Source organism: Clavispora lusitaniae (assembly GCF_014636115.1).
Source record: "Clavispora lusitaniae strain FDAARGOS_655 chromosome Unknown tig00000078_pilon, whole genome shotgun sequence".
Classification (NCBI taxonomy): Eukaryota; Fungi; Ascomycota; class Pichiomycetes; order Serinales; family Metschnikowiaceae; genus Clavispora; species Clavispora lusitaniae.
Window position 1 is genome coordinate 1,463,909 of NW_027093977.1, and position 24,468 is coordinate 1,488,376.

At 47.4% G+C, this 24,468-nt stretch overlaps 13 protein-coding genes across 13 annotated transcripts; 6 read left to right on the top strand and 7 right to left on the bottom strand. All coding sequences in view use genetic code 12, as the record gives it.

Moving 5' to 3' along the window:
- Window positions 1-99: 99 nt before the first annotated feature.
- On the top strand, window positions 100-2,325 carry PMT5 (putative dolichyl-phosphate-mannose--protein mannosyltransferase; the record flags this gene model as incomplete). The annotated part of the gene is made up of 1 exon (XM_002616067.1): window positions 100-2,325. One exon carries the CDS (start codon window positions 100-102, stop codon window positions 2,323-2,325), a length of 2,226 nt encoding a protein of 741 aa, XP_002616113.1.
- A 71-nt stretch (window positions 2,326-2,396) lies between these two features.
- On the bottom strand, window positions 2,397-2,873 carry MED21 (Med21p; the record flags this gene model as incomplete). The annotated part of the gene is made up of 1 exon (XM_002616066.1): window positions 2,397-2,873. The coding sequence occupies one exon, from the start codon at window positions 2,871-2,873 to the stop codon at window positions 2,397-2,399; it is 477 nt and encodes a 158-aa protein (XP_002616112.1).
- Window positions 2,874-3,595: 722 nt separating this feature from the next.
- FOB63_002870 (phosphatidylinositol-3-phosphate-binding ubiquitin-protein ligase) lies at window positions 3,596-4,426 on the top strand (the record flags this gene model as incomplete). Its single annotated transcript, XM_002616065.2, has 1 exon — window positions 3,596-4,426. One exon carries the CDS (start codon window positions 3,596-3,598, stop codon window positions 4,424-4,426), a length of 831 nt encoding a protein of 276 aa, XP_002616111.2.
- Window positions 4,427-4,623: 197 nt separating this feature from the next.
- Window positions 4,624-6,057, bottom strand: RRP3 (RNA-dependent ATPase; the record flags this gene model as incomplete). Its single annotated transcript, XM_002616064.1, has 1 exon — window positions 4,624-6,057. One exon carries the CDS (start codon window positions 6,055-6,057, stop codon window positions 4,624-4,626), a length of 1,434 nt encoding a protein of 477 aa, XP_002616110.1.
- Window positions 6,058-6,364: 307 nt separating this feature from the next.
- Window positions 6,365-7,597, top strand: SSF1 (rRNA-binding ribosome biosynthesis protein; the record flags this gene model as incomplete). The annotated part of the gene is made up of 1 exon (XM_002616063.1): window positions 6,365-7,597. The coding sequence occupies one exon, from the start codon at window positions 6,365-6,367 to the stop codon at window positions 7,595-7,597; it is 1,233 nt and encodes a 410-aa protein (XP_002616109.1).
- A 67-nt stretch (window positions 7,598-7,664) lies between these two features.
- On the bottom strand, window positions 7,665-8,525 carry VMA22 (Vma22p; the record flags this gene model as incomplete). Its single annotated transcript, XM_002616062.1, has 1 exon — window positions 7,665-8,525. The coding sequence occupies one exon, from the start codon at window positions 8,523-8,525 to the stop codon at window positions 7,665-7,667; it is 861 nt and encodes a 286-aa protein (XP_002616108.1).
- Window positions 8,526-10,716: 2,191 nt separating this feature from the next.
- Window positions 10,717-11,631, bottom strand: PCD1 (8-oxo-dGTP diphosphatase; the record flags this gene model as incomplete). The annotated part of the gene is made up of 1 exon (XM_002616061.1): window positions 10,717-11,631. One exon carries the CDS (start codon window positions 11,629-11,631, stop codon window positions 10,717-10,719), a length of 915 nt encoding a protein of 304 aa, XP_002616107.1.
- A 1,464-nt stretch (window positions 11,632-13,095) lies between these two features.
- GPD2 (Gpd2p) lies at window positions 13,096-14,211 on the bottom strand (the record flags this gene model as incomplete). The annotated part of the gene is made up of 1 exon (XM_002616060.2): window positions 13,096-14,211. The coding sequence occupies one exon, from the start codon at window positions 14,209-14,211 to the stop codon at window positions 13,096-13,098; it is 1,116 nt and encodes a 371-aa protein (XP_002616106.2).
- Window positions 14,212-16,301: 2,090 nt separating this feature from the next.
- FOB63_002876 (uncharacterized protein) lies at window positions 16,302-17,894 on the bottom strand (the record flags this gene model as incomplete). The annotated part of the gene is made up of 1 exon (XM_002616058.2): window positions 16,302-17,894. One exon carries the CDS (start codon window positions 17,892-17,894, stop codon window positions 16,302-16,304), a length of 1,593 nt encoding a protein of 530 aa, XP_002616104.2.
- Window positions 17,895-18,712: 818 nt separating this feature from the next.
- FOB63_002877 (NADHX dehydratase) lies at window positions 18,713-19,765 on the bottom strand (the record flags this gene model as incomplete). The annotated part of the gene is made up of 1 exon (XM_002616057.1): window positions 18,713-19,765. The coding sequence occupies one exon, from the start codon at window positions 19,763-19,765 to the stop codon at window positions 18,713-18,715; it is 1,053 nt and encodes a 350-aa protein (XP_002616103.1).
- A 649-nt stretch (window positions 19,766-20,414) lies between these two features.
- Window positions 20,415-21,296, top strand: MCR1 (cytochrome-b5 reductase; the record flags this gene model as incomplete). The annotated part of the gene is made up of 1 exon (XM_002616056.1): window positions 20,415-21,296. The coding sequence occupies one exon, from the start codon at window positions 20,415-20,417 to the stop codon at window positions 21,294-21,296; it is 882 nt and encodes a 293-aa protein (XP_002616102.1).
- A 193-nt stretch (window positions 21,297-21,489) lies between these two features.
- Window positions 21,490-23,016, top strand: DBR1 (RNA lariat debranching enzyme; the record flags this gene model as incomplete). Its single annotated transcript, XM_002616055.2, has 1 exon — window positions 21,490-23,016. The coding sequence occupies one exon, from the start codon at window positions 21,490-21,492 to the stop codon at window positions 23,014-23,016; it is 1,527 nt and encodes a 508-aa protein (XP_002616101.2).
- Window positions 23,017-23,090: 74 nt separating this feature from the next.
- On the top strand, window positions 23,091-24,347 carry FOB63_002880 (uncharacterized protein; the record flags this gene model as incomplete). Its single annotated transcript, XM_002616054.1, has 1 exon — window positions 23,091-24,347. One exon carries the CDS (start codon window positions 23,091-23,093, stop codon window positions 24,345-24,347), a length of 1,257 nt encoding a protein of 418 aa, XP_002616100.1.
- Window positions 24,348-24,468: the final 121 nt, after the last annotated feature.

Consider the following 24,468-nt stretch of genomic DNA (forward strand, 5'->3'; position numbering starts at 1 on the left):
ACTGCACACAATGCCATGTCTGCAGTTGGATACCACTAAGTGTCTGACCCAGTAGTTGTTTCGAGGTAAAATATCAAAATTACACCACACCTGCCGTCAATGCCTGCCGCAGAAAAGTCTAAGGGGCTTCCTTTGGGGTACAAAGACGGGAAACTAAGACCTTTTTTCTCATCCAAGGTCAATCCTGGCTTGCAGGCCCAAACAAAATTCGGACCAGAAGATCGGTTCTACTTGTTCGTCATCATTAGTTGTGCCTTTTTGGTACGCTTTTATAAACTTCCAGAGCCTCCTATGGTAGTTTTTGACGAGACCCATTTCGGAGGCTTTGCAAAAGAATATTTCGAAGGCGAATTCTTTCTCGATGTCCATCCACCATTGGTCAAACTCATCTATTACTGGATCGCATTGTTGTTCGGGTGGAACGGTAAGTTCGAGTTTGAAAACATTGGTGATGTTTTCGACGATAACGTGCCGTATGTTGCCATGAGGTCATTTTCTGCAGCTTGCGGTGTTATGACTGTTGGTCTCACGTATTGCATCTTGAGAGCATCAGCATGTCGTCGCTTGGTAGCATTATTTGGCGCATCTCTAGTCCTTCTCGAGAACTCCATAGCCACCCAGTCCAGACTCATAATGCTCGATAGCCCTTTGATTGCCTTCACAGCGCTAACAGTGTTTGCGTTCAAGAAATTCGAGATGTCATCTCCTTTCACTAGGGAATGGAAGCAGTGGTTGTTCCTCACCGGAATAGGGTTGGCACTCACTGTATCAACAAAACTAACTGGTCTTTTTACTTTTGCATGGGTCGCCGGCTGGTCCATGTATCAGCTTTGGTGCTATGCTGGCGACTTAGACGTCACCTACAAAATGCTCTTCAGACATATTTACCACAGATTGTTCCGACTCGTGCTTATTCCATTCACGATCTACTGTGGTGTTTTCTCGCTCCATTTCATGTCATTGCCCAAAAACGGCACTGGCTCGGGTATTCTTCTGCCCCAGTTCAAAGCGGAGTTTGAAGACTCGGACAAGCTTAGAAACACAGCTGTGGATGTCTCTTATGGAAGCACAGTGACAATCAAACATCACAGATTGGAACAATACTTGCATTCTCACGAATATCCCTACAAAACTGGATCCCACGAACAACAAGTGACCATGTACGGTTTTCAAGATGATTTGAATAGTGAGTGGATCATTGAAAGACACGGCACTATCATGGAAGGCCAATTGGATTCCAGATTTCGGCCCATCAAAGACGGCGACACAGTGAAGCTTTACCATAAACGCACCAAGAAATACTTGCGTGCCAACGACGTCCGGCCTCCAATTTCCGAGCACGATTACTCCAACGAAGTCAGCTGTGACGGCAACAGAACCACCACTCAGGATGTCAACTACGAGTGGAAAGTGAGGATCGTTGGAAGGAAACCTCACTCGGAAAATGAGCTTCCTTTGCGGAAGTTGCGTGCTACCGAATCGGTCTTTCAATTGATCCACAAAGGAACCCGTTGCATTTTGATGGGACATGACACGAAATTGCCCGAGTGGGCATTCCATCAGAGCCAGGTATTGTGTGTCAATGATCCAACAATTGCCAACACGTTGTTTTACATCGAGTATAACAATCATCCTGTTATTGACAAAGATACAGAGACATATCCTCGTGTGAAACTCCCTCGGAAACTGTTTTTCAGTAAACTATTGGAATACCACCAAGCCATGTGGAGAATCAACAAAGGTTTCACAACAAAACATGAATACTCATCGCAGCCTATACAGTGGCCATTTGTCACCCGAGGAATAAACTTTTTCACAAACGGGCATGGTGACAAGCAGTTGTCTGATGAGACAGGAAGCCACATTTACTTCTTGGGCAACCTTACTGTCTACTATGGTGGTATTTTGGTTGTGCTTCTATTTGGAATCCGTTTTGCATTCTATGCACTTGTGCATTTAAACCCCTTCAAGCTTGTGAATGAACCAGCATTCGTGACGAATAATTATATTACTATGCTAGAGTTTGTCAGTGGTTGGTTCATCAATTACTTCCCCTATTTTCACATGTCACGCCAGTTGTTTGCCCATCACTATTTGGTGAGCGTCTTTTTCCTTGTTTTGGCCATTGCACAGTTCGTAGAACACCAGATGCGCATGCATCCCATGGGAGGCTTCGTGCTTTTACTTTCTATTGAGGCGTGTGCCGCATTGTGCTTCGGGAAAACCAAGCCATTGATATACGGTCTAAACTGGACTGTCGAAGAATGTCAGAAAGCAAAGTGGTTCCCGACCTGGGACTTTGATTGCATGGCGTACAGCCAATAACCTCATTAAGTATATGAATCTCATGCACAACGTTTGTAACATGTAGTTCTGATGTCTCCTTTTTGCTCCCTTCACGATCTCGTGCGATAGATTCCTCCGGAAACGTTGAAAATTAGTTCCTCACACCACCGGAGCAACTCATCCTTCTCCTTTATCTTCTCCCGGCGCTCTTTCTCTGTCTTTTCAAGCTCCTCGATTAGCTCTGTAATAGTTTTCAACTGCGTCTCCGGTAAAGTTCCAATGCCGGGTAAAGAGTCGATGATCATGCTTATTTGACGCGATTTTAAGATGATATCAGTTGAAAGTTCATTCAAGACGCTTTCAAAAGGTGCTTCCGTCTTCACGTCGTTGCTAGGAGCAGAATTAGCTCCGCTGGTGTCGTCTTTCTTTCCTGGAGGTGGAGCGTTGGCTGCCAAGTTGATCACCGAATGCGGATCAGGATCCAACGGCGCCATCTCGCTATGTGTGTTTACATAATTGACTGTCGCATTGAACTGCGCCACAAGCTGGTCCAAACAAACCTGGAGCTGGGTGAGTCTGTCCGCCATGAAGAGTTGGTGATGTCAAGAAGTAGAGAGAGAGTTTGTGTGCACGTGAGAGCAGCGTGCAGATAATTATGCGACATTGTCACAGTAATAAAACGACTGCGAAAAGAAAAAGTAGAAAGAGCAGAAAACACAGAAAATTACCGTTTATATACCTTTTTTTTTTGGTTTTGCAGCCACACGGTTATAAATTCACTTGATGAGTCTTCTTTTCTCTAAGCTTTTTTGTTTTTTCTAATTCATTTTATTTCTCTCTTGTCTCTTCTTTTCTGACTATTCTTTCGTTCGTTTGTTTCTAGTTATTCTTTTTTGCCATTCCTACTTGTTACGTATTACTTTACTGTATTCCAGACTAATATAAATTTAATTCTCACAAATATCCCTTGTCGACAAGTTTATACTGATTCATTGAAATATTCTGTTTCGATTGGTATTTCCGTTTTGATCGGTTTATCCTGTTCCCACTGATTTATTCTGTCCCAACTGGTATATCCTGTTCTTTCCAATATATGCATTCACCTTCTTTGGCCCAGCTTTGATAATATACTATTGCAGCCAATCCATTAGTGACGACGAGATTATCTAGAAAGGCTGTTTCAGGGTTGTTGCAATAACACACCCCTACACCAAGTAACTTGGGGTTTCAGCGCCGCACACGAGCAGAAGCACGTGATCCCCCACGCGTTCTGCGGCTATCAGTGGCATCACTCTTATCCTTCATCCCTATGTCTGATCCCAGCTCTAGCTTGGCGGCTGACGAGCCCACGTGGCAGCCCGACAGCTCCTCTCTTGAATGCAGTTTATGTGGGTCAAAATTTGGCCTTTTCAACAGACGTCACCACTGCCGTAAATGTGGAAAGCTTATCTGTGGCTCATGCTCCAGCCAATTCATCGCCTTTTTCCCCAACTCCCGTATCGTGCGTCCTCTGGGGCCGCTGCGACGCACGATTGTCGAAGAGTATCATCGCATGTGTGATGAATGTGCGGATGAAACACGGATGATTCGACAGGCACTTGAAGATCGAGGAACACCTGAAAGAGGACCGCCCACTCCAACCACCAGAGCGGCAGCGATAGCGAAAAGAGTGGTGCAAGTTGCAACTCGTCCTCTGGATCTGGCATCCACTTTGCTAGTGGACGCTGACTCTAGCAGCGACCACAACTTATGTCCAATATGTGCAAAGAACTTGGAAGCACTCTATGAGGAACAGGTTAGCCGGGATGACTTGGAAGATAGCAATGAAGCACGTGAGGCGTTTAAAGAACGCCATGTTTCGGAGTGTTTAGTTGAAAGTGACTTTGCTCTGGAGCTACGGCTGGTTGCTGGATCACCGTTGCGAAATCGGATGTTGGTGTATAAGGTCCCACCAACACAGCCCGGAGAGTCACCGGGCAACGACCAGGATCACGAGTGTGTGATTTGCTTGGAGGATATCTGTCCCGGAGACAAGGTTGGGCGGTTAGAATGTCTTTGCGTGTTTCATTACAAATGCATCAAGGACTGGTTCAACCGGAAAGGGCCTGGTCTGTGCCCTGTGCATTTCTTGCACAAATGATTAATGTATTTATTCAATGCTCGGCAGAGCGTATGGGGTGGCGATTGGATACTTTGGTAGTAATTAGTGGGGTATGTACCTCTGTTTCTCTACGCCTATAGAAGAAGGAAATAATGACTAGTTTGATTATGAACCGGTGTTATTGGAACTCTCCATGTTCCATTCTTATACAATGTTTTTGCAATTTATGCTGCTGTTTATCTCTCCTCGCGATCTGCATCGTCTCTGCTCTTCTTCTTGCCCTTCTTCTCGTGGAAATCCTTGGTCTGTTTGATGGCTTCTGCAGTGGCACGGTCTACATGAACGTGCAACGCATCCAAAACGTCCTTTGGTGGAGCTGGGTCCTTTGGAAGTTTCTTCTGCAACACAGCCTCAATCCGCAAGTACATTTCCAAGTCGTACTGCGTAACTAAGGAAATGGACTTTCCGGATCTACCTGCACGAGCTGTACGTCCCACGCGATGAATGTATGCCTTGGAGTCGGTAGGAATATCGTAGTTGATGACGACATCAACTGCTGGAATATCCAAACCTCTGGCGGCAACGTCTGTGGCCACCAAGATATTTGCCTTTCCCGATTTGAATTTGTTCAACGACCCCAAACGTTGGGATTGGGACAACTGGCCGTGCAATGGAACAGCAGAGAAACCCAAAATACGAGCCAAAAGCGCCGTTCGCTGCGAGTGGGCACATGTACGTGTGAAGATGATGATGGATTTTCCAACAAATTCGTTGAGCAAGTGCACCAAATAAGTGTTCTTGTAGCCGTCGCTGACCAACATCATCGACTGCACCAAGTTGTCGGCAGTCTGGTACTTGGAGGAGACAGCAATGCGCACTGGGTTGTTCAAAGATGCTCTTTGCAACTTTTCGATCTTGTTGGTCATAGTGGCAGAAAAAAGGTATGTGTTCCGCTCGCGGGGAATCACACGCAAGATCTTATCGAGCTCGGGCCCGAAGTCAAGGTCCAACAACCGGTCAGCCTCGTCCATGACTAGGTACTTGAGGTTCTTCAAGCTGAAGCCCTTGGTGTGTTCCAAGTGGTCCACAATACGTCCAGGCGTGGCCACGATAACATGCGGCTTGCGCATCAAGTCACGGGCCTGGTCCATCATGTCCATACCGCCGACTATACAGCAGGCCCGAAGACCCATTCCGGAGCCGAGAGCATCGAATGTGTCCTTAATCTGGTACGCCAACTCACGAGTGGGCGACAACACGAGACAATAGTATGGAAGCTGGTCGTGCCACAACGACTGCAAGATGGGGATGGCAAACGCCGCGGTCTTGCCCGAGCCGGTCACGGCAAGTCCAATGACATCTTTGCCTTCCAAGGCGTGGGGAATGGCCTCGGCCTGGATAGGCGTGGGCTTGGTGAATTTCATACTTTGAATAGCTTCCAAGAGCTCGGGAATCAACTTGAGTTCTGTGAAAGATTCGAAGCGCTTGCTGCCGTCAGAAACACTCACTTCGGAAGCTTCAGGTACAATCGATGCCTGGTCTGCCTGGTCTGGTTTGTGCGAAGCGAGTTTTTTCTTGAGAGCATTTTTCTTGATCTTCTCTGCTAGCGCAAGCGTGTCGGTTGCATGCGAGTGGATGCGGGCTTTTTTGGGGGCGTGCGCTTTGGCCATGGTGGATAAAGATGTTTGGGATGCGATGCGATGCTTTTCAGTCTTTACTTTGGGGTGGAGGTACTGCAGACAAGACGATTTTTAATCGTGGCCACTTTGATTTTGGTGTTGCCAGCTTCTCTTGGTTCGGCCCTGGAATGCTTGTCCAAATGGATTTTGATCTTGCCGCTCGCCGATTAGCAGAAATTTGTGACTATCGGCTTGTGGATCTTGGGGCAAAATGTCCGTGGTGTACTGATGTTTTGCACGCATCTCATCACCGCGATGCCATTTTATCGCTGGTAACTATTCCATTTATTTCCACGCCATGGCCAAAAGAAGAACAAAAAAGAGAACACACCAAGTTCCCGATCCAGAGGAGGTGGCCAAGATCCCCAAATCAATGGTCCTTTCTCTTGGGGCGTCGCTCAAAAACACATCTTTGGCACAGTTGGTGAAAGATTTTCGTTTCGTCATGCAGCCCCACACGGCAATCAATTTGAGAGAACGTAAGACAAACAAGTTGAAAGATTTCGTTGTGATGACCGGTCCTTTGGGTGTATCTGATCTATTCGTGTTCAAGCAATCGCAATCTACCGGAAATGTGTCGTTGCGTATAGGTAAAATGCCTAAAGGTCCCAGCTTGCAGTTCAAAATCAACACATACTCTTTGATGAAAGATGTGAAGCGGATCTTGAAGCATCCAAAATCTGTTGGAAGAGGCTCGGCTTTATTCAATCAGCCGCCTTTGCTTGTGATGAATGGATTTTCGACGAAAATCAATGAGATGGAGAACCACGAGAAATTGATGGTCACTGTTTTCCAGAATCTTTTTCCTCCTATCAAGCCTCACGAGACTAGGGTGAGCTCTATCAAACGTGTGCTTTTGATTCAGAGGACGGAAAACGGCGAGATTGAGTTGAGACATTACGCTATCAACACGAAATTGGTTGAGGAAAGCAGAAATATCAAGAAGCTCATCAACTCACACCACGATTTGAAGAAAAAATTGCCCGTAATGACCACACATGATGACATTGCAGATTTGGTGTTGGATCCATACTCTGTTGGAGGATTAACCTCGGACTCTGAAGTAGAGGACGACGCAGTTGTTGAAGTGCAGAACGAACAGGCCAAGTCCGTCAAGCATCATGAGGCCATGTCTTCTTCTGGAACAAGAAAGAGAGCCATCAAGTTGGTCGAGCTTGGACCTCGGATCAACATGTCGTTGGTGAAGATCGAGGAGAGTATGTTGGGCAGCACGAAGGTCATTTACCACTCGAAGGTGAAGAAGCTGAGTGAAGAATTGAAGGAGTTGGAAAAGAGACATCAAATTCGTCAAAAGGAGAAGGCCGAGCGCAGAGCGATTCAAAAGGCCAACGTTGAGGCCAAATTGGCCAAGAAAGAGGCCAAGAAGGCACGTAAGTTGGCACGTAAGAACGGTGAAAGTGCCGATGGAGTAGCTGAGGCCGAGTCCGAGTCCGAGTCCGACAGTGATGCACCTGAGATCAATCCTAGCGACTACGAAAATGACAGTGACTTGTTCAGCGACGCCGAGTAATGGTATATACAATGCATTAGAGGGATTATGTATGAATGTAGAAAGAATATCAGAGTGTTTCTTGAAGTCAGAGCGAGAGCTTCTCGATCTCAGCAACTAGAGAAACTATTTTTTTCTGCAAATTGGCTAGGTGGATCGAGTTTTCCAAGGCGCTATGAAAAGATTGCTGGGCTTGAACCAACTGTAGAGGCACAAGAGCGCCGAACTGGGCCATTGGATCTTTGGGTTCCAGAGATTTTGCTTGCTCTGGCAGATCTGGTTTCGAGAGTGTCTCGAGCTTTTCCAGATTTTTCAGGTTTTTCATATTTTTCAGCTTTTCCAGCTTTTCCATTTCCAGCGTTTCCAGCGTTTCCAGATTTTTCAGCTCTTCCAGCTTTTCCTTTTCCCGCTCCAAAGCTTCTGAGTTTTTACCCTCAGAAGGCAAACTCAGTGCTGTTCGAGCCTTTTCTCTGCTGCGAAGTTGGCGCGAGTCTCGGCCAGAAACGCGCACCTCGCCCAAAAACTCAGCCAAACGTTCGGCCTCTCCATCGTCCTTCAGACCATTTGCTTCGGCGTCTTTTTTTTTTGTGTCCCTGGTCTCTTTTGTAGTGGTCACTTCCTCTTTGACTTCCTCTTTGACTTCCTTCTTAACCTCCTTTTTATCTTCCTTGCTCTCTTTCTTCCTTTCTTTTCTCTCTTTCTTTCTTGGCACCTCGCTCACGAGAGAAAACTCCGTTCCACACTCGACTGTCGCGCAGGCCAGGTGAGGGCGCATGTCGAACGAATCGGCGCCAAAACGGCGCGCGCCCGAAAAATTCGCCCGGCTCAAACTCTGGAACCCGCCTATGAAGTTTTCGCGGAAAGGCGAGTTGGCGATTTCTTCGTACTGCGCCACTGCTTCAAGTAGCGCCTCCACCAAAAGATCTTGGGGCGAAAACTGCTTCTCCATTAGCCTAGAGGGATTGGGTTCTATAATGAAGAATGCTTGCGGATGTTGGAAGGTCTCACGAAAGAAGACTGGAAGTTAGATTGTTGACTAATGCGCGCCGATATACAGTCTCGAAGTGATTTGGCATGTCCGTAGAAATTAGAATTAAGACTGAAAATGAGGTTCCATGAAAATGATGAAAAAGATGAAAATAGATGAAAATAGATGAAAATAGATGAAAATAGATGAAAATAGATGAAAATAGATGAAAATAGATGAAAATAGATGAAAATATATGAAAATGAAAACGTAAATGTATATAAAATGAAATGAATGAAAATTTTGAAAGTTAAAATTAGAATTGCATTGAGTTGAATGGAGCTAAGTGCCGTCAAGTATGGTGTTGGGTTTAGAAATCTGTTCTGTCCTGGCTTTGTCAACCACATAACCAATTGGGCAACATTTCGAACCATTGTCGAATCTGTAAGCAGAATGCTCTCTGTCTGGACGGTAAAATTCAAATGAATCTGACACGGATCCGAATTGAGATTTTATATCGGGGACTATCCGAGCTGTTTAGCTGTGTTGTATGTGCTTTGGCAATAACGATTCCACTCCATGGTTCTGATGTTTTGTAACTCTACTTTTATAGTGCACTAAAGCTGATCTTTTGGTCGAAGATGGTGAAACTAAGGCAATCCACTATCGTAATGGCATGCCTATTTCAAAAATACTCGGCTGTTTTTGACTATGTAATCGAATATTATGCCTTAGCTGTGGACATTTTTTACGTGGTCATCGATTCACCTTTATTTTAATGATGAAGTCTTGCACATGATTTAGCATCCCAGAAGCGGAGAGAGTTAAACTTACCTGCTTCAACTCCAGAATAATTTGTTACCATTCTCGAATTGAAATTTTATGGGCAAAGTAAAATCAACCAATTCGATCTATACGCTTCGTGAGGTCTTTTTTCAAGCTTATATGTTACTTGAGTCCGTTCTTTGAACTTCTTTAGTATCCACTTCTAGTCATTAGTCGTAATAGCTAGCACTGGCATCATTTAGTACATCCAGTTCTTTTTACTGTCTCTTATTATTCTGCTTCATATTAGTCTTCATTAGTTATTTATTCTGCTATTTACATGACATTCTCTACGACTTCTGCGTATTTGTTCCTGAAATATAATTCCAGTCAATCCCGAACGTGTGGTTCGGTATTTTCAAGTTTGATTACCTTCTTTGAATATTAGGTCTAGTTCTCCTTTATAGCTCTAGTTATCTGCTAAAATATAGTTCACTTCTCCTTTCTAGGAGACAAGTCGCATCTGGTTGGAAACAAGAGACCAGCCTAATTTTAAGTACTTGGTTTTTGGTAGCTTCTTTCCCAATGGATTCTCGACGAAGAACCGATTCATTTCATCGTCTTTTCTAATACGTGTGTTTGTGTTTATCTGCGTATTAAGTAGAGACAAGTTGAAAAACTAGAAGATGGCGGTATCTTGTCGTATTGTACTGATAGACCATCGGTTCCCACCATTTCAATCTGGCACCAGAATTAAAGTTTGGAAGGTTGGAGTGGAATTACAAGTGGAAGTCAGTGTTAACTGACCATAAATAAGCAACGCCGATAATAGATGGGATAGGTTTTCGTTACCAGTAGTTCTCCTACCACTTCGAGTTCTCCTACCACTTCGAGTTCTCCTTCTAGTTCTTGGCAGTACAAATTATACGGTCATTTTAATAAGTTATTTAGCTCAGTCATTCTAGTACAGCAATATAGCTAGACATCCAAATGGAGGGTATCGAAATCATCAAGGAAAAACTAACGCCTGCGAGCCATTGGGACATCCCGACTCGATCGATTCTGAATGGCGATGAGACCATGGTTCCGTTCTTGTTGGCCTTATTGCTGAAGTGATGGCTTTGCCTCCATCGAGGGAAACCAATGATCTCCATTGATCTCCATTGAACTTCCCACGGATCTTCTCACAGAACTTTTCATTGATCTTCTCACGGAACTTTTCACGAATCCTTCCCTTTCAGCATGCAAGTTGTCGCCATTCGTCGACAATCGATCAAATTAGTCGTCAAGTCAGGACAGACATTTAGACTGAAGCCAGTCTTGCTGTTAATCTAGCCAGTCTTGCTGTTAATCCAGCCAGCCTTGCTAGTCTACCAGAGTCTTGTGATGAAATTCCAAGCAAAGCCTTTCATATATTCAGGGCGTAGAGGCCGCGCAAGCGCACCATCTCCGCGCGAGGCAAAAGCGCGCCGAACGACGCGCCCAGGTCGGCAATCAAGCTTTTCTCGAGCGCCAGGCGCTCGTCGCGCATGTGGCCGTGGCGCCAGAGCGCCGAAATCAACTCCTCCTGGCCAAACGGCGCCGGCGCCTGCCCGTGCACCACCGCCAGAATGTCGTGGAGAATGTTCGCCGTGAGCCCCCACACGTCGTAGATGGGCGTGTTGGCCGAGTTGCGGCGGGCGCCGCGCGGACCCCACTCGTGTTTTTCGCCCGCCTCGTCCTCCTCCGACGCCGAGTCCGCGTCGTCCAAGCCGCGCAACCACGGCGCCTCGCGCTCATTTTCGCGCGCAAACGTCACCAGGCGCAAGTGCCACGGCACGCCGCCCCATTTCACCAGCTGGTTCAGGCGCAGAATCGCCTCGGCCGCGCCCGCACCTGGAAAAAAGTCTGCAAGCGGACACAGAAAAATCGCCAGGCTCTCGCCCGGATTGAGGCGGAGCCCCAAGTCGGCCGCGCCGTCGGGCGCATGCAACACCGCCACGCACGGGCGCACCGCCAGAAGAGTCCGCAGCAAGTAGCACGGAAGCTCGGCCACGGGCTCGACGCGGGCGCCAAACGCCTCCTCGCGGCCCAAGCCGATCTCCTCGCACGCCTCGCGCCGCGCCACCATAAACGCCAGCTCGAGCCCCGTGTCGGCCTTGCCGCCGGGCAACAGAATGTGGCCGGGGAACGAGCGGAGGCGCGCCAGGCGGCGTGTGAGAACAACGCGCCACTCGCCCGCGCGCCCGACGAAAAGAAGCACCAACACCGCCGCGCGCCGCGAAACAGGCACGCGGTGCCACACGGAGGCGCCCAGAAACTGTGCGAGCCGCCCAAGGTCCATGAAGAAAAAGAGGGGGAAGAAGGGAAGAAGATGAAGATGAAGAAGATGAAGAATGAATGGATCAGTGAATGATCAGTGAATGGATCAATGGATCAGTGGATCACAGAAAGAGAAAGTAGAATGAAAGTAGAATGAAAGAGAAAGTAGAATGAAGAGAAGTGAATGGCGACTGAGAGACTTCGGTCGAGCTTTGAGGACTGGTTGGAGGTGAGGAGAGGCGGTTCGCACACTACTGTGGAGCATCTGAAAGTTGGTGCTGCCCAACTTTGTACAGTCGGGGTAACATCCCAAAAACCCGATTATACGAGTTTCATAAACGTCTTGATGGTTATAGTCTCTTAAGACAAGCAAGTTGGGCGCGAAAATGGAGCAGCCGACTGCAATACAAGGATCTTGTGAGTCTTGGAGCTGTTTCTGTTTTGTGCCTACTTTCTCTATCTGCCATTTGTCATATTTGCCATTTGTCACTATATTTGCCATTTGTCACTATATTTGCCATTTTTGTCACTTTACTTTCATTGGCTCGCACAATTAGATTTCTGCATTGGGAAATATCTGGTTGGTTCGAATACTGTAAAAAATCAGAGTGGTCGTAACATACATTAACGGTTAACATTACTTCAACCAAAAGATAAATCTGATCGATTGCAAGGACATTGGCCAAGCCGAGCATTAAAAATCAAAAATTTTACACCTAATACTGATTAGAATCATTAAACAACGAGCATTCAATGCTAGTATACGGTTTGAGAATGTACTGTTCTGACATTGGAATAAGAGTCGAACAATACTGACTCGAACTTTATCCTGACCCATCTCTCATATAACTCTAAGCTGTATGAACAATCACCATTCACATGTCAATAAGTTTACACAACCCACAGAACACCAAAGAAAACGAAAAGTACGCCAAAGATCTCCAAAAGATCTCAAAAGATTACATTTGTCTCCAATCGGACATCGAAATTGAAGGTTTGCTTCAATGCTTACCAATGTACTGAAGTATTAAAGCTACAAGCTACCGTTCATCAAGCTTTATGGGCAAATTACGTACTTGGGCTTTTCTTGGTCCAATCGAAACTTTTTATCTGTATAGTAATCAGGCATAATGATTTCCATCACTTCTTCGAGCTAGGCAGCAGCGACAGCATGGAAACAACCATTCTTGCTGGAATTTTCCCAAAGCACAAGTTCATGTTTCTCGATTCAAAATATCTCGTATGGTCTCATTGTATCTCTAAGAACAGAATGAGACATCCACAATTTTTGTATAGCATGTAGCCTTTTATACAATTCGTTCATGGTCAAAATTCCTCCAGTGTTCTCGAATGCATTGTGGACAGTGGATGATTTCGGAATAACCGTTATCTTCTTCATGGTTAGGCACACTTGCCTTATCTGTCCGTCATACAGCTTATCTACAGCTTTTCCGTATTGCCTTTATTCTATAAATACCCATCCCATTTAGTTAGTTTCCAAGAGCACTGGCCACTCGTTGATGTCGGCGTTCTCATAGATGATTCTGTAAGTAGCCTCAAACAAAGGAAACTCGTCTTGCAACTTGTAGTTTTCCAACAACTCGTGCACCTCCTTGGCTGTGATGATACCTTGAGACGACTGGCCGTTCAACAACTTGGCCTCGGCCTCCCAGGCGTCAACCTTGTTCTCGATCATGTAACGGGCCACACGAACGTTTCTTCCGCCCGAACAGGTGGTGATCAAGTCAGCAACACCAGCAGACTCTTCGGTGAAGGTGGTGGACTCTGGCGCAGACAAGCCCTTGATGCCAAACTTCTGCCAGTACGAGGCAAAGTGGATGGTTTCCTTGAGGCCGATTCTCATGATGGCGGCCTTGGCGTTGTCACCCCAGCCGGCACCTTCAACGAAACCAGCGGCGCAGGCAACGACGTTCTTCAACGCACCGGCGATCGAGGCGCCAATCACGTCCTTGATCACTCTCACGTGGAAGTATGTTCTGTGGAAAGCCTCCTTCAAGATAAACTCGTCAATGTCCTGGCCCTCGCCACGGAAATCGGCTGGAACGTTGTAGGCAATCGATGTTTCCGACCAGTTGCCTCTGGCAACCTCGTTGGCAATGTTGGCGCCGGACAAGACACCACAGTAGATGCCCAAAGTGTCGGTGATGGATTGCGACAACAACTTGCATCCGTCGGCGTCCACCTCCAAGCCCTTCAAGCAGGAGATGGCTCTGACCTTTGGCGACACCTTGCCAATCAATTGTTTGCAGATTCTGGGGAGGAACTGGTGGGGGATGTTGAAGATCAAAAGATCGGCACCTTCAACAGTCTTTTCGATGTCTGGGTTGGCCACCAAGTTTTCTGGCAACTTCACGTCGGGCATGTATCTGACGTTCTCGTGGTCGGTGTTGATGATATCCGTCAACTTTCTGCCGCCAACGTCTTCCTCGAAAACCCACATGTTGACTTGCTTTTCAAAGATTTCGGGTTTTTCAGCACAGTTTTCGGCCACAAGCTTGGCCACGGCAGTACCCCAGTTACCGGAGCCGATAATGGCGATTCTGAATGGCTTAGGAATGTTATAAGGAGAAGAAGTAGTCATGTTGGTTGATAATAGATTGGAGCTGGCAATTGGGGGGAAGATGGGCTTTATATATGGTAATGAGCTCTGGCGACATGGCGATAAAGAGGCGTACGACATCTGGCGCAGGTGCAGGCACTGTCCTGCAGGCAGTACCTCCGGCGACGTCTCGCCCAAGGGTCCGATGTGCCATTACATCATTAGATTATTGCGCCTAGGTGCGTTGGATTTCTTTGTCAATGCAATTGTTCCGGCAAACAATAGGCGCAGCGATAGACAAAGATACGGGAAAACAGCGGTTTTGCCAGATCCTTCGCCATTGCTGCGACAATGTCTCTTGCGCAATCCAGAGCAAGCAACTGGCCCAAAAAGTCTTATTGCCCCCGCTGGCGGGGAAATTTCCGGCGTTAACAGGTTTGGGTGGGCGAACAAAAACAATGTCGCGCAGTGTCGTCATGGCCTCTTGGTTGAATCCTTTTAATGTCGTAATGGCCTGCATATGCGCATGGGATCCTCGCAGGTGACGTAGTAGAGCGCTTAGGGGGTGATGTCGGTGTGCATACAGTCGGCTAATCAGTGGCTGCGACAGGAAAAAAGAAATGGGCCAACGAAAAAGAAATACAGTAACGACCATGTCGCCTCGGAAAAACCTCCTTCAACAGCACTTCCGAGGGCTTCCAATGGTAGATGAAGTTGAACAATGTCGAAGGCCATCCACGTAGCTTAATCCATAATGTCGCCTCCCCCCCTCCCCCCATTCGAGCATGTCGTTCAGTCGGCAACTGAGCCTCTTTCACATTCTTATGCGTGATAATACGGATGGGAACGGCTCGTTTCAGAATCTGCTGAAACAGCATTGAGGGTAATACAAATCACAGAATTATTCCTTGGCCATTATACAGTATAGATGCGTCGAGTGAAATACGAAACGTCAATGTGCGCTAATTCTTTGCCGATGGGCGAATATCGATTCGCGCTTGAACAATGCTCCGATTCTTGCCAAAAATACTTGGCCCAAAAATCCACAGAAGCAAATATGACCGGATCCACTGTAGAATGGAAAGAAGGGCAAAGTAACCGAAAGTACATATGCCAAAACTTCAGCAAATGGCTACATTCAGTAATTTAATCTTTGAGACTCAGTAATTTTATCTTTGAGACTCAGTAATCTTATCATTGAGACCGGTGTCTGGCTTCTCAATGCTACACTTTCTTTGCTTGTCTTTATTAAAGTAGGTCTTGACCATTTAGAATAATGTCTGAAAAACTAGGACATTGAGTTGTCAATTGAAACGACATTTGAGAAATTGAAAACTGAAGCACCTAAATTTGACCAAACAGACAGATTGGTTCAAAAGGACCATCTTTTCATGGATTATTATTAGATTAAATAATTTGACCACTTAAACACAAGCAACTATTGGGAAGTTTCTATGCTGTATCAACGGTAAGCTTGATTCCACCACATCGGCAAGACCAAATGTCTATCTGTTTCATATTGTTCGGTCGAACAAGTCAATTGTGAAAACTTAGTGCCTAAGCTGTACTCCAACGCTAAGAAACCTCTGCCAATGGATCGTTCTGAATTAAAACTTAAGTTCCGAGACACGATTCGAAGAGGATTTTGACTTCTTTTTTTAATTAACGAAGCAGTTGGCTAATGGACTTGTCATTTCGCTCACCGATTTTTAAGTTTTTCAATATTTGAACGTTGAGAATGATACAGTGAGTGCAAAACTGGGTGAATGGTTGGCCTGTCTTTCTTTAGTTGACCAGTCTTTCTTTGGAAAAGACTGAGTCTGGCTAGGCATAGAACAGTCATGAGACAGAATCGTAGTAACTACAGAAGGAATAAGCCTTCTCGCTGGTGATGCAATATATTAGTATAAATATAGAGGAGGGAGGCTGATCTCATCGTCCTCCCCTCGTCTCCTGTTACTTCTCACTTACTTCTTTCATCTTTTTCCATCTTCACTCCTTCCATCTTCTTCTTTTCTTCTTCTTCTTCTTCTTCTTCTTCTTCTTCTTCTTCTTCTTCTTCTTCTTCTTCTTCTTCTTCTTCTTCTTCTTCTTCTTCTTCTTCTTCATCTTCATCTTCATCTTCATTCCTTCTAGTGGAAATCGTCGTCGTTGCGGTAATCGTCGTACGCCTCCTGCGCCGCGTGGTCAAGGAGCGGCGCCCGCTGGGGTCGCGGCGTCTGCTGTTGTCGCGGCGTCTCCGCCGTCCACGACTCGTCCTCGGTCCAGTCGGCCGGGCGCACCTGGCCGCCGCTAATGATGCGCGCCGCCTGGAGCGGCGTCAAGTCCAGCGCCAACGCGCCGTCGCGCACATGCGCCAAAGGGTCCGGGAGGTGGGCCCGCACCGAGCTCGACTCGGACTCGCGCATGGTTTCGGCGCCGCCGCGCACGTTTTGGGCGCGCAACGTTTCGGCGTCGCGCGGCGGAACGTGGTAGTCGGGCTCCGGCGCCCGCTCCGGGTTGGACCGCACCAAGCTTTCGCCGTCGGGCGAGATCTCCACCTGCCGCTCGGAAATCAGCGCCATGAGCTTGAGAAAATTCAGCTGCGCAAACTTCTCGCTCGTCTCGTCCAGGCGGAGCCCGCCCTGCTCCAGCATCAGCCGCTGCACCTGGCGCGCGGCCTCTGCAAACCGTTCCTTGTCGTCGTCGGCCTGAACTGTGTCCGCCTGAACTGCCTCGTTCTGCACTTCCTCCCTTTGCGCCCCGTTCTGCTCGAGCTGCGCCAACTCGCGCTCCACCTCGTCAAACTGCGCGCCAAGGTCCTCGACCTCCATGTCGGTGTCTTTGTTTGTGTAGGCGGGCGCGTGGGTGAAGGTGAGCGGCGTTTTCTGCATGAACTGGCGGTTCCAGCTCGGGCGGTCGCGGAGCGAAAGCGCATGGAAGTCGTCGACCCAGCCGGACTTCTGGCTCTGGTTCTGGGCGAGAAACTGCTGCGCAAACGTATTGGGCTGTTGAAGCTGGTTCTGACCCTGAAAGTTCTGGCTCTGGTGGTTCTGGAGCTGGTTCTGAAGCTGAAGATTCTGATGACTCTGAGGTTGATGATTCTGAAGCTGATGATTCCGAAGGTTCTGAAGCTGATGATTCTGGTGCTGGTTCTGAAGGTTCTGGTTCTGAAGATGATGGCTCTGTAACTGCTGCATGTCCATATTCAAAGGCTGGAACGAGTCCTGCTGGAACCGCTCAAACTCACTGTTAAGGGCATGATCCACTCTTGGCCGCTGGAACGCATTGGCGTTCTGGCCCGGCGCAGGCCGCACAAACTCGTTTTGAAGCGTCTGGTCGCGCTGTGCATGTTTATTGAGCTGTGTCAAAGCGCTCGAAGGCCCACAACTATCCATGACGCTATGATAGAGGAGACAATGTGGAGGAGGTGAATGTCGCCTGGGATGGCGGATTGGATGGCGGATTGGATGTCGCGGGTTTGTGGGCTGTGTGCAGGCGCGCCCTTTGGATCCGAGGTGCAAATGCGGGGACCGATGGCTGCAAATGTGAACTAACGCCGGAAAGACGACATTGAAGAGGGAGAACGCATAATAAAGCAGAGCGACATGAGTAACGACATGAGTAACGACATGAGTAATGACATGAGTAACGACATGAGTAACGACATGAGAGAGTAACGACATGAGTAACGACATGAGTAACGACATGAGTAACGACATGAGTAATGACATGAGTAACGACATGAGTAACGACATGAGAGAGTAACGACATGAGTAACGACATGAGTAACGACCTGATCACCATGAGAGAAGAACGATATGATCACTATGAGAGAAGAACACATGATTAAGCAAAATGGAAACAGAGCAGATAGTCAGTACAGATAGGACCAACCACATAACCACAAAGCACACCGACATCATTCTATTGGTGTGACATTATAGACTGTGAAGGTTCGAATTCGAACATCTTAGACTTGGATACCTTATTTAGTTACGCAAATCGATGCCTAATCCTGATAACTTAATTTCCGAGAGCTTAAATCCTCAATAAATCGTAGATGGCTTAAACAATCGCCATCAATTGGACTGGCTAACACGATTTTCGAACAATAAGATACGATACGTAAAGACAAGTTAAGCATCTAATGCCGTTGAAGTTTCGTCAGATACTCTACGACTCTTTCGTATGTCCTATTCCAAGCAGCACCATTGCTTCGGCCTAAGATCGTGCATTCATATTTGTCGGATGGTCTTGGCCACATCTTGTTTTCTTCCATTCATGAACACCAGCACTCGTTGGAAATGGGGCTTCATTCCGTCTCTAGGCTGGAGGCAACTGTTGAGAATCGATATCGTCTTGGCCCAACGGCTCAGAGAATATCAAAATCCTGAAGCTACGAAGAAACACTCATCATAAGCCCAGCCGAAAATGGGACAGCATGTGTCTAGTTGTGAAAGCCCTAGATCCTCCAGCCCATCTAGTTGAGTACCATCCGCCGTCCTCATAGATTTGACTTCCACCGCTTCACCAGACCCAATCCGCCATCCCATTGTGAACTTCACCATGCGTCGCCCAAAACCTCGTGGCACGCCTCGCCTAGACATGCGTGCACGTCGGATGTCTGCATTGCACGTCCGTGCTTGGCAAACGCCCGGGCCAGAGCCACACGAACCACAGCACTCGCAGCAAAACATGCCACGAGCGCCAGCTCGTCCGCGCCCATGCGCTGTCCACGAACTCCTGGCTCTAAAGAAAGATCGCCCCGGTCATAGTGACCCGCCCACACAAGCATCGTCGCCATGGTACCAGCCAAACTGTCGCCCTGCCCGCCCACGCGCCGGGGCGACCCGTCCATATCGTTGACCACGCGTTTGTCCCCACGGACAATCTCTTCGGCGCCGCCCTTGCGCACCACAATCACGCCGCCCAACGCCTGCGAGAGGGCACACGCAGCGCCATCGCTCGAGCTGTCCACGCCAACCGCCTCACAGAGCCGTGCAAACTCAACCACGTTCGGCGTGAGCACTGCTTTCTTGTAGCCCGACACAAGCGACGGCCGCTTGGAAACAAGGAATAGAGCATCGGCGTCCAACACAACCGTCTTGTCGGCGACCTTGATTTCCTCCACAACCCGGGCCAATGTCGCAAGCATCAACGGATCACGCCCAAATCCGGGACCCACGACAAATACATCAAGCCGCTCGACCAAGCCCGCCAACTTGGGCAAAATGTGTTCCTCCACAACCTTTTTGACCGCCCCCACCTCGAGACCTTCTTCTAAGGGCTGCCGTGCGAGGTTCTTCCACACTTCGCGTGGTGCGAACCGTTCCACCTCGACATTGTCCAGCGCATAGAGATAAGGGTGCACCATCAAGTCTGGCGAGTAGCCCTTGATGATGGGAGCAGCAAGCCGCTCGCACACCACATGGGATAAATCAGCACCCACAATGGCTGCGGCATGAGCGGCAAAAAACGGCGCCCCGGTGTAGTCCTCGCAGCCACCGAAAACGCCGATCTTGCCGGCCTGGCCCTTGTGCATCGAAGCCTTGAGCTGCGGCACGAGCCCGCGTGCCAATTGTAGCAATTCTTTGTGCGATTTTCCGCTCAACATGGTTTGTAGGATTTATCAGCAATTGAGTTGCTCCAGCAATGGATATATACTCAATCCAGGTGTTCTTATCTGAAATTGGCCGAATTTGCCGCTCAATTCTGTTCTTCAATTGAGCAATTTAGTAAATGCCAATCAACTAAAACTTGACTAAAAGACACAGTGCAGGTTGCAGGAGGGTGCACAGTAAGTGGAGTAAGTAAGCTAGGATCCAAAGTAGTTCAACGTGGGAAACTGGTACTTTGAATGCAAATACTGATCAACACTGAATTCGAAAAGCTCCAGCTTTTATAATCTAAGCTCAAACTCTTAAAGTGGTGCTACGCTCACATGACAAGCAACCATACCTCTTTGCGCGATTGGTTAATGTGTGGAGGCAGCATCCATAGTCGTCACACCCGTACCTCCCCATGACTTCTCCAGCAGCAATCCACGCCCATGTGTTCCATTGGCCCCCAATCGAGCCAGAATAAGCAAAGAAGGAACTAGGCGAGCGTTCAGCCTCGTTTTCCCGTGGGTGCAGCCCTGTCTGCCTCTGTAAACTGTCAATAAACCCCGATGTAGCCTGCAGGATACCTATATAGGAGGTTCCCAGTATATAAAGGCGAGCACATCCGCGAACTCTAGAACTCCACAGCTCAAAATATATTCAATGTCTCTTGCCAATTTGTCATACAAGCGTATTTTGCCTGTTATCGGTGCTTTCGGTGCTGCCGGATTGGCCTTCCACTTTTCAGGATCCCGTGTTTTCAACGAACCCAGCAAGACTTTCACTGGTAGCGACGAGTGGATCGACTTGAAATTGAAGGACTCGTGGCACATTTCCCCAAACACCAAGCACTATGTGTTTGAGTTGAAGAGCCCAGAAGATGTTTCCGGATTGGTCACTGCTTCGCTTCTTTTGGCCAAGTACGTGACTCCAAAGGGAAACAATGTCATTAGACCTTACACGCCCGTGTCCGACGTTGACCAAAAGGGCACTCTCGAGTTTGTCATCAAGACTTACCCAGACGGTAAGTTTTCCAAGCACATGCACGACTTGAAGCCTAACGACACTGTTTCCTTCAAGGGTCCAATTGTCAAGTGGAAGTGGGAACCTAACCAGTTCAAGCACATCACCTTGATTGGTGGTGGTTCTGGTATTACTCCATTGTACCAATTGATTCACGAGATCACAAAGAACCCTAATGACAAGACCAAGGTCTCGTTGTTTTACGGTAACTTGACCGAGGACGATATTTTGTTGAGGAAAGAATTGGACGATGTGGCTGCTAAGCACAAGGACCAAGTCTCCATCCACTACTTCCTTGACAAGGCCCCAGAGGGCTGGAAGGGTCACACCGGCTACATTTCCAAGGAGTTTTTGAAGGAGCACTTGCCAGGCCCATCCAAGGACTCCAAGATCTATGTGTGCGGTCCTCCAGGCTTGTACAATGCCATCTCGGGTAACAAGAAGTCTCCAACTGACCAGGGTGAGGTCACCGGTGCATTGGCTGAATTGGGCTACACCAAAGACCACGTTTTCAAGTTTTAAGTATTCCTCCGATCGACATCGGATTCCGCAGATTTAGTCTGTAGTAGATACGAATCATGACGCACAGTTGTGGTAATTGTTTTTCTGTATTGTCTTCGACCGCCCTAAGATACTCTGCTATTCTTGTTCATTGGGGCAAACATCTGTGGTCCTAGTAGTGCGGGGCTCATTTGGATGTCCTACGAGGTAGAACATGGTCAAGGTAGTAGTGGAAGGATGCTGCCACGGCGACCTTGATGAAATCTATGCCAATGTGCCCTCCCTGGCAGAGTTGCTCATCATCTGTGGAGATTTCGAGGCGCTCCGCAACTCGGCTGATCTCGAAACCATGAGCGTTCCAAGAAAGTACTTGAAAATGGGGGATTTCCACAGATACTACTCTGGGGAGAAAAAGGCTCCAGTTTTAACAGTATTCATTGGTGGGAACCATGAGTGCCTGCTGTACTTGCGTGAGCTTCAGTATGGAGGCTGGGTGGCCCCTAACATTTACTACTTGGGCCATTATGGTGTTGTGTGGTTCAAGGGACTTCGAATCAGCGGTATAAGCGGAATATGGAACTACCACTCGTTCATCAGTGCCATGTCAAAGAAGAATGCTCCGACTTATGCCCTCCCGTATTCAGACCAGACAATCAAGTCCGTTTATCATGTTGTGCCCAAAAACTACCTCAAGCTTCTATTGAGCCTGACTAGCGATATTGTTGTGTCTCACGATTGGCCACAGTACATCTGGAAATGGGGTAACTGTGCCCAACTACTTCGGCATAAACCATTCTTCCGTAAGGACATGGATTCGGGACGCCTAGGCTCACCTCTTGCCAGAAATGCATTGGGCAGATTGAAGCCACGTTATTGGTTCTCTCTGCATTTACACACCCGCTTCGTGGCAAATGTGAAACATGCCGAGGAATTTGGAGTTGACGAAGAGGCATACTTGAAGAAAAAAGTTGACGGAGATCATTCTCGTGAAACCCCGCCTGAAAAGTCTGGAGAGATCATGCTAGATATGGACGAAGAAGTATCCTGCGATAAATCTACCGGGTCAGAAGTCCAGCCCACGTTAAAAGAAGCCTCTAACGAAATCACACTAGATATTGAAGAAAATCTGTCAGAAATTAAAATAGACATGGATGAAAATTTAGACCGCCTGTCTGAAACCAAGTCAGATACTAATCCAGGTAGCGCAAATCCAAAATCTGCAGGCTCCTCTGAGATTCTTCTAGATTTGGACGATAGCGTGGGTGCTCAACAATCAATGAACAATTCTGTGAAGCGCCGAAAAATTGCAAAAACAACACATTTCTTGGCTCTCGACAAATGCTTGCCTAGAAGGAAATTTATAGAGGTTTTAGACATCGATCCGTTGACAGAAAACTCTATCTACCATGATTCTGGCTTATATCATGATGCCAGGAGCATCGCTGTCAACAAGGTCGTGGAAGATTTTGTGAGTACAAATTTCTCCGTATGGTCTTCTATCAATCCACATGATCTTTTACATCTTGATCGCATCAAAGGTCTTATCAATGAACTTGAAGAGAGTATCTCTCGCGAGATACCGAGAATCGAAAAACTTGACCTTAAGGTACCTTCCAACTTCCAGAAGTGTGCGCCAGATAATTCCCAAAAAGACGTTTCGTTGCAATACTGGACAAATAACCAAACCTCAGACTACTGTAAAGCCTTTGGTGTACCACTTCCAAACCTTGATGGTTCTTAATCATGTATCATAGACGGCACATAAACACATATTGCGACAACTAGAAAACATCATGTAGACTCCCATTTCGTACCATGTCTGTCCATAGCTTCGTGGCTCATTTCCTCAAAGACAATGGGTACTTGGAGACTCTCAAAACGTTTGAAGCAGAACATGGCAAGCAAATAACTACTGAATTGCCTCATGACGAATCGCTAACGGACATCATCACAGATCGGTTGAAATATCTTTCTACTGAACCACAAGTCCAGGATTCCCACGATAAGATTCTTGATGAAGAGCTTCGATCTATAAAAGAGAAGCAGTTCAAGGAGTGGGCCGTCCCTTTTCCCAATGTGTCGCATGAAATCGCCAAAATAGACGATTTGGTCATCGACAGTGCAATCATGCACTTTGACAACAAGAATTACCTCATATTAGCCACGTCTGCCAGAGAATTGGTGGTTGTGGACATTGAGTCCTCCTCCGAAGTGTTCAGGCGCAAGAACGTCATAGGAGATGTCGTTATCCGCAAGATAGCAGTGACAAGTAATGCTGTGGTATTATGCGGCATGCAGGGAAAAGCCTTTTTGTGCAAATTTTCCCATGGAATGCTGGAATTGAACATTGAAGCTGAAAGGCAGATCCATGCTCGTCTTGTGGTCGACGTCAAAGTTGTCAGCTGGAGGGAGCAGGACTATTTGGTCAGTTTGGGCTGGGACTATTTGGTCAAAGTTTTCAAAATTGAAGACGACGATATATGCCCTGTGGGCGAACCCTTCAAGTTGGCGAATCAGGGTTCGTGTATGGATGCATGCGTTTATAAAGACAGAATCACAGTCCTCGTGGGCAAGAGTGAAATCACATTGATGGATGTTCTTTGCATGGGCGAGGAGCAGAAGTTGTCTCTCGATTGTCGTATTGCACTCAATGACGCGGAGTTTTCCGCTGCTGGTTTCACGCCCATGTGTGTAAGAATTCACCAAAGCGGTGAAAACGTGCCGTTGGTTGCTGTTGGTACTTCGCATGAGCCTTTCATGCGAGCAGTCATAGTCACATTGAAGCAAGTCGGCATTGCTGCACAAGAAACTGTTCAGCGAAACCAAATCATTGCCAACCTCAATACCTTGTCGCCTCAAGACAAGTACAGCCAAGCCATTCTAGACTGGAGACCAGATGGTACAGGCTTGTGGGTCTTAGGAGACGACGGGGTGATCCGAGGCATCGATCTTTCGAGCGGAAAAGTTTCTGCTGAATTGTCTGGTCATGAAGGAAGAATTAAAACTTTGAACGTCTTGACGAATCTCTTGGTAAGCTGCGGAACGGACCGGCACATTTTCAAATGGACTTAAACTACGAAAGAAAGCGCTGCACGGCCCCACGCAGTTGTTTTTTCTACTAGGAAAATTTGAAATTCTCGTGAATTTTTAGGAGCGACAACAAGGCTTTTTATATGCCCTGTAAGATTATTTT